Source organism: Eschrichtius robustus, chromosome 16 (genome assembly GCF_028021215.1).
Source record: "Eschrichtius robustus isolate mEscRob2 chromosome 16, mEscRob2.pri, whole genome shotgun sequence".
In the NCBI taxonomy this organism is placed as follows: domain Eukaryota; kingdom Metazoa; phylum Chordata; class Mammalia; order Artiodactyla; family Eschrichtiidae; genus Eschrichtius; species Eschrichtius robustus.
Genome location: NC_090839.1, coordinates 45,378,613 through 45,392,316, shown reverse-complemented (window position 1 = coordinate 45,392,316; position 13,704 = coordinate 45,378,613). Strand labels below are relative to the sequence as shown.

Here is a 13,704-nt window from a genome sequence, read left to right as displayed (position 1 = left end):
AGCCCCAGGCCCCCGGCACCAACTGACCTCCTGGACGGGAGTGACAAGCGTCACCTGGGCGGGTTGGAGGCGACTTCCTTGGGGCACAGGGAGCCTGGGTTTAACGGGGAGCCCAGGAGTGGTTCAGGTGGAATGAGCTTGTGAGGCCATGAGTTACCACGTGGTTGGTGTTTTACGATGAGGCCGTTGACACAGGGTTCTGCTCCCCCGACCCGCCCCGGGGCACAGCCTTGCACAGCACTTGTTATAGGTCGGCAGTGCCTCCTCCTCTGACGACAGGCCTCTTCTCCACCCAGGTGGTAAAAGCTGAGTCTGTCAAAGGCTGAGAATCGACCTCTATTCCACTTTCAGTTCCTTTGGTTTAGTCTGTCACTTTTTGATGAATGCTGTCACCTCTATTCCACTTTCAGTTCCTTTGGTTTAGTCTGTCACTTTTTGATGAATGCTGTCACCTCTATTCCACTTTCAGTTCCTTTGGTTTAGTCTGTCACTTTTTGACAAATGCTGTCAGCTGGCTTCTGTCAAACCCGATCGTTAACTCCACACACGCCCGGGGCTGGGAGCTTGGCCCTGCTGAGGTCTGTGATCAAGGAGAGACTTTACAGGGTTTTATGAATTGTGCTTCTGACTCAATCGTAAACAAAACGTGTTTCTGTGTCCATAAATCCTGCACCACCAGTTCTCAGCCCGTGAGACCTGAGAACAGATGGTGATGGAGCCTGTGCTCACCCTGTGCCCTTCCCCTGGAGGTGAAATTGGCGGGAGGCCTCAGCCTGTGCAGCTCTAACCCATGTGCACGGGTTCTTTAAAGAACACTGGGTTAAAATCAGGTTTTTCTAGAATAGCGTCCCCAGGACAGAAGTGTTGCTCACAGAGTAGTCCCCGTGGCCACCCCTGTCCTGCAGAGCATGAGGATGCAGCCAGCCAGGCCCGTTTCCTGACCTCCCACTTGTCACCCATCCAGCCCAGCTTCCTGTCTCCCATTTCAGGTTCAAGGTGTTTGCGGATTATGAGGCATACGTGGAGTGCCAGGCCCGGGTGGACCAGCTGTACCGGGTAAGGTCCTTGGGCCCTGGCAGGAAAGCAGCAGGGCGTGACTGTGTCCTGCTGTCTCAGGCCACTCCCAGGAGGTCACAGTTCATCTAGTGGCCCAGAGCAGGTTGGGCTTCCTCATTTCCTGCTCAGGGACTGACTCGGCTAGCCCTCTGCCCAGGCTGCTGTCCACACCAGCGCACCTTCCCCTGCAGCCTCTGGGCAGCTGCCACAGAGCGCCGGTGAGCAGGGCAGGAGTTTCCTTCTGGAGGCTCTGCACACCCTAGCCTGCGGTCTGACGGCCCATGTGGGTGTGATCAGGAGAGCCTGAGGTGAGGGATGGGCCTTGTGAGCAGTGAAGACCTTTATGTGCTTAAAATGAGATGATGAACAATTCCTTGTAAAAGTGACAGATCTGACAACAAGTAGAACAAGGACTTGTAGCTCTAAGGAGCGGAGTTTCTAAGGTGGGGCTGCGGGAGCCAGCTCCCCAGTCCGCGGCCCTGTGTCCCTGCCTTGGCGTGGCCCACAGAGACCGTGCATGTCCAGCGGGGTCTCCTGGGAAGATTCAGCTCCTGAACCTGGGGAGGTAAAGGAGGGTGTTCCACCCTGTGCACCCAGCCAAGGATGGCAGCAGGAGGGGACACTGGCGATGGACACTGGCGATGTGCAGTTGTTGGGTCAGATGGTTCATGGCCCAGGTCGTTAAAGCAGATTCTTGGACGCGGCCTGAGGGGTTTGGGTGTCTTGAGTTGTTGCCCACGTCTCACCCCTCCCGCTCCCCCAACTCAAGGAAACAGCCCCTGATATTCCCTCCTGTGACAGAACAGGAGGGGGCCTAGAAACCGAGTGATCTTCTGGGCTCCGGGAGGAACCTTTGCTTTCCTTTCGGGGAGGCCCCTCCTGGTGCTGGCTGCAGTCTGGGGGCGCATACTCCTCTGGTGGAGTGTCTGTGCATTGCGTGTGCCGCACCCCAGCAGGACCTCTGTCTAGTCATCTGGAAACTTTCCTGGTGGGTGGGCCCCCTTCCCGGTGAACTCTTGGTTGTAGAGTGCTCGTCATCCGTCAGGCTGCCCAGGGCCTAAGTGCATCTGGGAACAGCCCGAGGTCACCGAGCACCCGCTTCCCTCTGCAGAACCCCAAGGAGTGGACCAAAAAGGTCATCAGGAACATCGCCTGCTCGGGCAAGTTCTCCAGTGACCGGACCATCACGGAGTACGCCCGGGACATCTGGGGTGTGGAGCCCTCTGCCCTGCAGACCCCGCCCCCCAGCCTCCCCAGAGATTAGGCCCCCGCCCTCGCCCTCGCGACCAGAGGCATTTGTTTTCTTGCTGACTCTGCCCGTTTCCAAGCACTTTGCCAGCACCCTGCTTTTTTCAGTGCTGTTTCCGGGAGGGCCATAGGGATCCGGGTGGTGGCTTTCAGGGGCTGGGTTGGGGGAAGATGCTGAGGTGAGATGCTCCCCCGTTCCCTGCAGGAAAGCGGAGCCCGCAGCACGGAGCAGGGCAGTTGGCCTGCTGCTTTGCCCACCCGCCCCTTGGAGGTGCAGGAAGGTGGACTTGTCTGCTGGGCTCCTCGCAGCCTTGCACACACCTTGTGTGAGCTCGTTTTTAGTTTTGAGCCTCTGGATTCTGGGGTCCGGCCAGGTAGCCGTGGTAAAGCCTGGGGCGGTGTTAAGTTTCTGCAGCACCTGGGCTGGCCGTCCAGTGTGGCCCCAGTCCTCCCTGGCCCAGCTCTGCCTCCTGGCCACGCAGGGAGGGTCCAGTGTGCTAGGCCATGTCCTCATAGCTGTTGTATGGGCACCCTGCCCGGGGTTTCCAGGTTGATCAGATAAAGAGGCCCCAGGACAACTGAGAGTGACATTGGGGACGACACCTGTGTCCACCATCTAGGGAGCTTTGGCTGGGACAAGGCTGGCTGATGCAGAATTGGTTTGGTTTTGCTTTTTCATAAGATTTTTCACAAGGAAATGAAACTAGCTGAAGCCTTTCCTTGTTTTAGCAACTAAAAATAGCCCTTTTGAAGTTTAGTGCCTGGGGAGGCAATGCTGGGATGTTCTCACCTGGCCCTGGGGACCCAGGTGGGGTCCCCACCTCTGCTGAGTGACGCTGAACACCCAGCCCCGCTGCAGATCTGTGCCCTCCCTGTGCCCGTCGAGTCCAGGAGGGTGCGTTTCCGGTCTCTCAGGAGGCCAGCCTCCCTCCTTCCAGCAGCATGACAACCTGGTCTGGAAAAGGACTGAGTGGGCCCAGAGGAGCCCACTTTCCATTCTGCCCAGCCCAGAGAGCAGGCTGGTGCTGGGGAGGGCGGGTGAGCAGGTGGGAAGGACAGGGCCAGGGAGCAGGCAGGAGCTGCGGGCGGAAGCTTCCTGAGGCTGTCTCATCAAATGCTGGACCTGGGTGGCACAGGGTCCTGCCCTCATCCCTGTCGTGACTGCTCACCTCACCAGAGGCGTGAGGGTCTGTGGTTGCATCCCCAGCACCCTCTGCTGCCCGTCCCTTAGGCCGAGTGTAACCATCACTGTGCCCCTCACTGTCACTGCCTCGTGTGAGAAATGGATTAAACCTTCCTGCTTGTGCTCGGTTGATCTGGCCTCTGTGTGTCACTCTTGTGCCCAGGGCAGTCCATGTCCCAGCCGGGCTAAATTATGGTCCATCATTCCAGGACTGAGAACAGAAAGTTCTCTCACCCCCAGCGGCGTGTGGGACTTAGAGCCACAAGTGCCTGAACCGTCAAACCCAGCCACTTGGAAAACTGTCTCCTGGGTGTTGGCATTTTTGGTGTGAATTGTACTGGTTTTTGCACCCATCTTTTGCTACCCACTCCTGGTCCTGGGAAGTGGAACACCCTGGGGACCAAAACTCTCCCCCCACCCCAAATTGTATGGCTGCAGGTTAAATCAAAAACCCAGAGGGATATGACTCGGGGCTCATTGTTACCCAAAGTACCCAAGAACACCGTGGACCCCTGCTGGTGGCTGGGTGTGCAAGGCACCCCTTGGTTGGGGGCACCTGAGATGCACATTCCTGGTCTCAGGTCTGGGGCAGTTCCTGGGGCACATGCATCTGACGACCACAGTTCACAGCTGTGCACATTTCTTGCTGTTCCTGACCACAGACTGACTTTTGTGACCCATTAAAGGGTCAGTCCCACAGTTTAAGCTTAGTCGCTCGGACCGAGGTAATAAGCTGAGATGCCACCAGGCAGAGATGTGTAGACCTGATTACTAATTACCTGACAGCTGACAAGGGCGGCAGCTACCAGCTCCACGATCCCTTTTTATGCTTCCTTATCTTCGGACTGTCAGACACCTGTAAAAACACTAACAGCTTGTATTTTTACTTTATAGCCTACCTTATCCCCCCCCCCCCCAAAAAATCTGAGGCAACTTACATACACAAAATTCTAAGAAAAACAAGATGCAGACTTGAGCCCAGGCAGAGCAGGCCAGGTCTAGACGGCCTCATTGGTCAAGACGAGCTGGGGATGTGGCTCTGAGCTGCAGAGCCTCCAGGAGCCTCAGTGACTAAGAAAAGCACGAAGGGGCTGCCCTGGCCAGGCGGGCACTTCATGCTTTAGTTACATGAAGACGGTGTCAGGTGGGGATGGGTGTCCCAGCTCTGACGGAAATCCAAGGAGACACAAAGCTGGGGGACGGGGTGGGGCCCTGCAAGCCGTGCTCACACCTGAATTAGATACCAGGAGCGCAGAGCAAACCCATCCAGTAGAAGATAACTGACAAACTGACCTCAGGAGAGTCTGTTCCGTTTCAAACCTGGTTTAAGAGAGACGTGGGTTTTCCAGATACGAGAATCACCATGGGCAGCTCTAAGGTGCTTCAGAAAGAGGGTGTAACCTGCTTCTGGGCCTCCAGCCAGGGCACAGCTGCTAACAGGCCACAAGGGGGGGCAGGTAAACAAGCCCCTTCCCACCCTGGGGAATTTCTGCGCTGCGGGGACTGGAAAGTGCCAGAGCCTGACGATCTAGGGGAGGAAGGCCTGCCATCAGGAGAGACTTAGGTGGACTGAAGTCCTCCGACCTGGGACAAACCCTGTACCGCACAGCTTGAAGCCCCCTTATTAAGCCACACACCCTCTCCTGGGAGAGAGGTCACTTAGCAGGGAGGTGAGAAGTGGGACAGCTGGCAGGCGCTGGCTGGGAACGGCACACGTGCAGGGAGGCTGGGTTGGCAAAAAGCCCAACAACACAAGCGCCACCACCAGTGAGTGAACAGGGCGATGCTCGTGGGCCAGAAGAGTCCCTGCACTCCAGCAGCCTGAACCCCACCACCTGTCCATCGACACGGCAACATTCAACGAGCTTATTAACTGTAAGGTTGGAAAGGTCACCTGTGTAGGCCTGGTTTTTAGAAAAATGCCATCTGCTCCACCTGGAGAAGCCGTCCCCACCTCCCCACCGTGAACAGGCCTTTCCCCAGAGATAATGCCCCTCCCTGCTGGGCCTCAGTGTCTGGAAGGAAGTGGGAAAGAAGGGCCCATGATCCTTGGCCTTACGGAGCCAACATCTCTTCCCATACAGCCGGGTCCTGAGAGTGGCCTGGGGCTGTGCATAGGGCCTGGGCTGGAGGTGTCACTGAGAAAACAGACAGACCACCACCACGATTTTATTCTTAAATAAATGCTCAGTCTAAGGCCAGGTTAGGTAGACAGGTGGGTGGAAATCGGAGGAAGGCAGACCACGGGCACCTCCCCCGCTGGGAGCAGTGGGGCCGCCCAGGGAGGCAGGGACACCAAGGAAGGCAAGCGGGGTGCACAGGGCGGGAGGGGCTGATGGAACCACTAGAGTCCGTTCTGGGAAGGGACAGAAAGAACCCAAGTTTCCCCACATTCTCGAGAGTGGTGTCAGAAAGCTCAACGTGGTCCCAAGACCCCACGCCTCCTGCCCCAGGCTCCCGGTGCCCAGCTCAGGAAGTGTGGGATCAACCAGCCGATGGCCAGAAAGCTCTGTCACCGTCTTCCCAACAAGACCTCAGGTTGAGTGGCAGCAAGAGGGAGAGAGGGCCACATGCCCGCCACCCACACTGTCCACAGAGACCTGTGCTCCCAGCCACCCGGGGCGGGTGCCTCAGGTCTGCCAGGGCCTCCTCTGCCTGGCCCGCTGGCATCCGAGTTCTCTCTCCAGGCGCATCTTCAGGGTGCCGGGCTGGCCAGAGGAAGGGGGGGACAAGGGCAGACATCTTCATGCTCCTTCAGGTGGCGAGTAACACTCAGTGCTGGCGCCCTGGTTCCGACTTCCCCAGGAATTCCCTGGACCAGAGGAGGACACCTGTCGGCCAAACCTCTTGAGGCCAAACCTGAGACACCACCTCCTGTGGTCCTCCTACAGCCCACCCGGGGAGGCCGCAAAGGAGCCTGGAGGACCACACTTCCGCTCAGAAAACCCCGTTGAGTTAAACAAGCAGGGCGCCAACAGCAGCACCCAAGTCAAGTCCCGACACACAGGAGCAAGGATGGGGTCACTAACTGCACCCCAATGTTGCAGCCATTCTCTGGTCTACATTTTGTGTAATGTATTCCTTTTATGGGGAAAAGCCACAGTCCCAGAGCAAACCCATACTCGTCACTGTCCCCTCGCAGCAACCCACATCCGTGAGGCAAGAAACTGCAAAGGAACGCCCCTGGAACCTCAAGGGCGAAGTGTAACCACCCGGCACACACCTCACCGAGGGCCAATTCCAGCACCCCGGGCTCAGCAGAGGCCCCCGAGCCGGGACGTGCGGGCTGCCTGCACCCTCCAGCGGGAGGCAGGGAGTGCCTGGTCCGTCCAAACCCTTCGCTTTGCCACCAGCACACCCCTCATCCTCAGGCTCTGCGCCCAAGCTCGAGATGGGTGCCCGGGGCGGCAGCCCACATCCTGGCCCAGGATTTCGGCCAGCGCAGTGCAGCCAGGGGCACAGCCTCCCTTCCAGAAGCAGCTGGGGACAAACAGGCTTTTGAGGAGCTGGCCCAGACCTGCATCCCCCTGTGCCCCACGCGCAGGAGCAGCAACCTGACGGGCCTGTGGGAAGGGACGGAGGCCTGACCCAAAGCAGCTGTGGTGTCTGCACTGCACGACCTGCACCACAGGGAGATCACAGCCCTACTGACCGTGGGGACGGCCCAGGAGGGAGGGGTGACACTCTTGACCCCTCACTGTGACTCGGCCCCGAAATGGCTTTTGTAGCTGCGGCCGCACACGCCTGCCTGAGCCATCGCCACGCAGGACGGCATCGCAGGTGAGAGGAGAGCGCCTCACCTCAGGATCCGTGGAAGCTCAGGGCTCTTGTAGATGTACTTGTGCCTGTAGCCAAGGTCCGAGTGGAAGGGGATGAACTGAACCTTGAAGTCTCGGAAGCTGCGTGACAGTGCAGCAGTGTTGTAGAGCTGGGGGAGGGAGAGGTGGGTCAGCGCCCGGGGCCTGGGGGTGACCTGCCTACTGGCCTCCCCCTGCAACAGAGAGCAGCCCCATGGCCGCTGTCTCCAAAGAGCAGCCCAAGCCCCCCATGCACAGCACCCTGCAGCCTGCCTCGGCCACAGCAGGGACCCTCAGGGCCACCACTCAAGACCCTCTCCGTCCTCACGCCCGTCTTGCAGACCGCCCTTCCTCAGGGGCCTGCAGCACTGCAGAGAGCCACCTGCTACGGGATGCGGTGGTGGCCCGAGTGCCAACAGCAGCCTCGATAACTCAGTCCCTGGGGCTGGGTGGGCTGTGTGCCTGAAACTTTGCCGTGTGCCTGGGTCAAGGCCCGTCAACAAGGTGGCTCAGGATCTATGCCACCTCAGCCCCCTACTCCCAGCCCGGGATGGCCAGGTCATGTGCCCGGACCGGCTGGAGGGAAGGACCTGGCCCTCGCACACCTGCCTCAGGCCTGGTCTGAGGTGGCCTGGGCGTCGCGCCCTCTAGCCTGCCAGCGCCACGGCCAGACAGTGCTCTCTCCTACCCTACCCCCACCTACAAATCTAATCGGGCTTCCTGGCAGCGAAGGCAAAGCAAATACAGCAAAAGCAGACACAGAGGCAACATGGCACCTTCTGTCGTCAGTTCCATCCCAGAGGCAAGAGAACAGGTGAGAGTTCTGTACCAATTCCAGCCACTGGGGGAGCCTCGCCATCAAGGGTTCTTTCGCTCCAGCCAGTAACTGGCAAGCCCTCCTGGCTGAGTCCCCTGTACGGGGGACCCAGGAGATATTCATTTGCTTATTTTCACATTTCCTTCTGGGGCGGCATCAGCTGTCCAGCCCCGCCCCGACCCTGCTGCCAACCTTCTCTGCCCTCTCCCTCACAAGGGGCCCTGCCAGCAGCAAGACCCTCCTCCACACCTGCCTGGCCTAGCCTGGACCGAACATGAGTTTGCCCGACGCCCGCCGGACACCCACCTTTCTGCCGAGCTGGAAGGGCACGACCGGGTCGTCCTCGGCGTGCAGGATGAGCAGGGAGCAGGAGATATGCTTCACGCTGCAGGGAGGGAGAAAGGCGCTGGATCGGCCCTCAGGAGGAGCTGGGGTCTCCTGGGCTCCCAGTCCTGCCCACAGCAGGGACCTGGCTTAGGGAGCGCTTCACCGTGGTGTGGAACGCCTCAAACTGTGGGCATTTTAATAGAGAACTAGCAGTTGATTTCTTAGATGTTTCCATCAATATCTATTCTAGGTGACAGGTGTCAGTCAAATCTAGAGATCAATTCATTCACCAAATAGGGTCCCTGAATATTTCCTGGAAATTAAAAATTATTTCTTTTGCCAGTAGACTATTCTTAAAAAGTTACAAAACAATATTTACAAACTAAGTAATTTAGGTGGGCCAGGAAACTCACGCAAATGAACTTTACTGGACATCTGTTGGTAAAAGAGCCACCCTCTAATTTATCTTTCGTGTAAATGACATTTAAGGTCATTCCTGAGAGTTTCAAGTAAATTAACATTCTCAACAGGTTCACAGGATCCTGTCCTTCAGCAAACCACCTAACAGAAGGACTGGATGGGCCCGGGGTCTCCTAGCCGCCCCTCGCTGAGGTCTCACGGGGAGCTGCTGGACGCAGACACCTGTTGTTGGCGATCCCATGCTGATCTGGGGGCTTCACGAGGGCAGCCCTGGGGCAAGCCTGGCACCTGGCAGGACCAGGCCTGGGGGCGCGCCGCCCCTCAGAGGCCTAACTCTGGCAGTCTGCAACTGCTGCTAGCGGCTCGCAAGTTCACCCGCCCACCGCGTTCCACTCCTAGGGTGGAGCGCTGCTGGTGTGCGAGTCACACTTTGATGGGCAACATCTTTTCTGGACTTCCACCCACGAAACTGCTCCGTAGCTTCTCTGACTCTGGAGGCCCCCCTCACATGCTGTCACCTTACCAAATATTTGGAAACAGACCTGCCCACCGAGCAGGGGCTCCTGACTTCCAGTGGGTGAGGGCCGGCCAGCCCACCAGCACTCACACAGGCTCAGCTGGGGGACAGCCAAAGGTGGCTTTCTCACCATTGTCATTTTTAGAGGGAACCCAGTCTATTCAGATAATTCTTCTTTAAAAACTGTAGATTTTTAAATGTTAACTGCATATTCAGATAAGGATTTTTCCGTTTTCGTTTTTTTGAAGAAATTAAAACCCTTGAAATTAAGATACCACAAAGATTATGTCAACAGAATCTGAACGCTGTTCAAACAAACAGTCCTTAAATAGAACATGTAACGGCTGGTTTACCTCAGAAATATTTTTAATATTAAACTTCGTAACATCTTTCCATAACCAAACACAAAACAAATGGCTGAGGCAAAGTCATTTTTTGAATAACAGTTACTATTACTGCTTTAATACCTGTTTAGGAGTTCTGGTTTTGATAGATAATTTTCAAATAAAACAGCTTTATGGACCAAAAATATGTTGTCTTCCTACTTCTTTAATCTAATCCTACAGTCTTTCCACATTCCTGGTTCTCCTTCTCTAATTGACATTCCCTTTACAGAGATGTGTTGCTTAGAAAAGATCCCTATGTATTCAGAATCCTATCCCACTTGGTTAACGTGACTCAAGACACTTATTCTGGGGGTTCTTGGGGTTTTTCTAAATTCTCTTCCATGGTACTCACTTTTCATCATTTGCAAACTGAATTCCACTGCTTGTGATGGGATCAAGGAAGAACCAGTCAAACCCAGGGAAGTATCGATAGATCTGGAGGCAACATGTAGACAATAAGCAGAGGATCAATTAAAACACCCCCGCAGGGCTGAGGGTCCAGACAGAGGTGCCGTGTGCCCAGGGGTCACTCCTGCTTCTGAGCAGGCTGACCTGTGGGCCCCCCGGAGCTGGGGGGGGGGGGCGCCCCTGCCCTCCCTGCCCCCCGCCCTCAGACTCCCTGCTCAAGAGGCCCCAGACCGGCTGCAGGGGAGCTGCCTGCAAACAGGGCTCCCACACCTCAGACTAGGAGACCAGGCTTCCCACACACAACAGGCTGCCACCCCCAAGGAATGGGGTCTGTGCAACTCAGGAGACGAGCAACATCAAAGGAGACCCAACAAAGGACTCTTCTGTCTGCAGCGGAGCAGCATGAGGTCGGGTGGGGCCGACATGGCTCCCCTGGACACACGGAAGCAGTGGGAGGAGGAAGCAACAGGGTACAGAGGACCCTCCTCTGGGCCCAGCCTGTAAATGGAGAGTCCAAGGCCTCGAATCCGGCCAGTGACAGCCCAACAGCATGTAATCCCCACCAGGGCTTCCCTGGAGTGCCCACCAGCTCCACTCCTGGGGAGGCAGCCAGGACAGCGCCCTCAGCCTGCACTGAGCCCCATGGGCAAGCAATGCCAGGGGGGCAAACCGTGCCAGGGGGCAAGGCCTCCTGTGGGTACAGCCGCCCTCAGGCAACCTGGCTGTGACCTCATCCTTCTACCTGGCACGAAGGTACAAACACCCTGAGCGGCTCTGTAGTCAAGTTCTGGTTCTCCCCAGAACTAAATGAGAATTAACTTTTAATAAAGTTTGTATTCATTATAGACTATTTAAATAATAATTTTATGATATTTTAATTTATTTATTATACATATTTACTTAGGCATTTTTATATTTTATAGCAATTATTTTCATTATAAAAATAAGTCCATTTTTAACAAGATCTGTACTTGCCACTGAGAATGGATGGCTCTTAGCTTCTTCACGGATATTAGTAAATGGAGATTCCAGTATGAGGGCATCTGGAGGTGTCTCTAGATAAACAGACAGGGAACTGGGAGGTGAGCAAGACGCCCCAGCGAGACACGCTCCTCCGCCCCCATCCACCCACCCTCCACAGGACAGCGGAGCCCGGCCCCGGTGAGGCCCCGCCAGCCGCTGGCGGATCGGGGGAATGGGAGTGGGCCCTCAAGGGTCTGCTCAGGCCCCCACCTCAGCAGCTGGCTCTCGACTCACCGCACGGCACGTCCACCACCACCCACTTCACGAGAAGCCCCAGCGCCTGGAGCACAGCCGGCTCCCCAACACTCCACCTGCCCACGGGAGCCGGGCCATCCCCACGACGTGTGACCCCACATGAGCCCCTACCTCGCTCACAGAGGCGCCGCACCAGGTTTGTGGCCACTCTGGAAAGAAGAAAAAAGTTCAGCTGAATTTTGACAAAAATTGTTTCAGATGAGCTCATCCTAATACTCAAAGGTGACCGAGGAAGCCGGGATCTGCGAAGTGACCAGTGGGGTTTTGGGCAGGGGGAGCACAGATGCCCCAGCCGTCAGCCAGCCCCTCTGACAGGGCACCTCCACGTCCCCGAGGCATGCACCTCACCTGGAGCAGCCCCTTCAGGCCACACAGCGGTGCCCCAGTTCACACCCGGCCCGTATGGGTGCCGCCGGGACATGGAGGAGGACAGCAGGGCCCAGGGCCGCCCCGTCAGCAGGGAGGAGGCTGCAGTCTGCCTGCATGGCTCCTGAGGGCGGCAGCACTTGCAGTCTACCAGGCCTGGGGGCCTCCTGCCTTCCCAGGACCAACCTGGGCGGGTCCCATGCAGACACCCAGGGCAGGATGGCCTGCTCCGCTGTCCAGGGCTCAGTCTCCCCGCGAGGGCGGGCCAGGAGGCCCTGTCCCGGGCACTGCCCAGCCTGCGGTCCCAACCCGCCTGCAGCCACCGCGTCCAAAGGAAAGGCAGCAGAAAAACAGCAGGTGCCGGTCTTGGGCTCCTTTAGAAACACTGGCCCCTACGCCCGTGGAAGCGATGCAGGCGGCTCACGCGGAACATCTAAGTGCTTCCTGTCTTGGCAGATGGAGGAAGGGAACCAGCACTGCTGCCTCCCCAAGTTCTCCGGTGACGCCGCCAAGCGTGGGCTAAGGCGCCCACTGTTTGCAAACAGAATCAAGGCCCCGGCTCCTGAGCTTGCTGGGCAGCACATGCGTCCTCAGCCAGGCCAAGGGAAGCCCGAGTGCCCTGTCCCGTTCTGCTCAGACCCACCTCCTCAGGACACAGTCCTGCTGAGGCACGTCTGCATCCTCCCTGCGGAGGAGACGGCACCTCCACGACTGCTGTTGTACCTCCCGTCACTTCCTGGGTTGAGGAGCTGAAGCATCTCAAGCCCTTCGTGGTCTCTGTGGTGCTTCGTCCCCTGCCCCCATCACAGCACTAATGGTGCTACAGGGTCCAGAGGACACCGGGGCCCCTAGGAGAGCCTGGGCTGGACAGTCGCCCGTGAAGACCTGCTCCTGCAAAGGCCACGCGGGGAATTCTTACCCGGTGCCGAGGGAATGGCCCCAAATATACACAGGGTTGTCTCCACTTCGCGCTTTGATCCAGTCAAAAACATGGAGCGCGTCGTACGTCATGCCCTGCTCCGACGGCGTGCCTACTGAGTCACCCCAACCTGGGAAAGCAGCAGCAAGAGTAGGACGTCACATGCAGCCCAGGGGACCTCGAGGGGCAAGCCCACCTCCTCCCCCTTCTCAGCAGGAGGCCCAGAACGTCCGGGGCCTCAAGGTCTTGGCCAAGCCAGCTCTTCTTCTCCCACCTCCTCAGCTGTCACAACCTCTGAACCCAAACGGCCATCCACTCGCCTTCATCTGAGTCTCGATGAGCAGCTGAGCAAACGGGGTGGTCAGACACACAGACCGCTGCCGGCACCAACACCTGGGGCTTGGCACCAGGATGAGGCACGGACAGGCTCAGCCAGCGAGAGTCCAGTCCGCCCTGGGGCCCCTGAGCCCAGCCCTGACTCCATGGCCCAGCTGTGGACAGGCGTGGAGAGGCCCTCAGACAGGCAGATTCCAGGCTCAGGGCAACTCTGACCCAGAAAGGAAGGGGCTTTTAGCATCCGGTTTGCTTAACAGAGGAAAGCCAACTGTCTCGGCCCCTAAACCTCGACCTCCCAAGGGCCCTTCCCTCCAGATTCTCAGAAAAGTCAAGTGTGACTGTCATTTCCAGCAGCTCAGCAGTGAGTCATCATCAAATGATCTGAAAGCACCACAAGGCTCAGAAAGAGCAAGTCCTGCTACACAAGCAAAACCCAGAGGCAGGGGCACCACAGGCCACCTCCCCGGGGCATCCCAGACCGAGATTAGGGAAGGAGCCAATGTCAGGGACAAGGCCAGTGTGAGGGCTCGGGGCACTGGTGGGGGCAGGGACAAAGAGACAGGGGGAGACACAGAGAGACAGAGACAGGGACAAACTCTTGTACGGCTTAGAAAGGCAGAGTAGGAAATGAAAAGAGGAAGTGCTA

General features: G+C 57.5%; 2 protein-coding genes across 3 annotated transcripts in view; one reads left to right on the top strand and one right to left on the bottom strand.

Moving 5' to 3' along the window:
- Positions 1-3,619, top strand: part of PYGB (glycogen phosphorylase B) — a 59,547-nt gene extending 55,928 nt beyond the window's left edge. The window contains exons 19-20 of the mRNA XM_068523801.1: positions 990-1,056; positions 2,168-3,619. Of these exons, the coding sequence (XP_068379902.1) occupies positions 990-1,056; positions 2,168-2,320 (220 nt within the window). The 3' untranslated portion in view covers positions 2,321-3,619. The remainder of the gene's footprint in view (positions 1-989; positions 1,057-2,167) is intronic.
- A 2,021-nt stretch (positions 3,620-5,640) lies between these two features.
- The window catches only part of ABHD12 (abhydrolase domain containing 12, lysophospholipase), a 68,958-nt gene continuing 60,894 nt past the window's right edge, over positions 5,641-13,704 (bottom strand). Inside the window, exons 7-13 of one of the 2 annotated variants that reach the window (XM_068523802.1) lie at positions 12,723-12,852; positions 11,549-11,586; positions 11,135-11,214; positions 10,104-10,186; positions 8,408-8,486; positions 7,288-7,415; positions 5,641-6,299 (exon numbers count right to left, since the gene is read on the bottom strand). In XM_068523802.1, the coding sequence (XP_068379903.1) occupies positions 6,260-6,299; positions 7,288-7,415; positions 8,408-8,486; positions 10,104-10,186; positions 11,135-11,214; positions 11,549-11,586; positions 12,723-12,852 (578 nt within the window). In that variant the 3' untranslated portion in view covers positions 5,641-6,259. The other variant, XM_068523803.1, reaches the window with a different exon arrangement.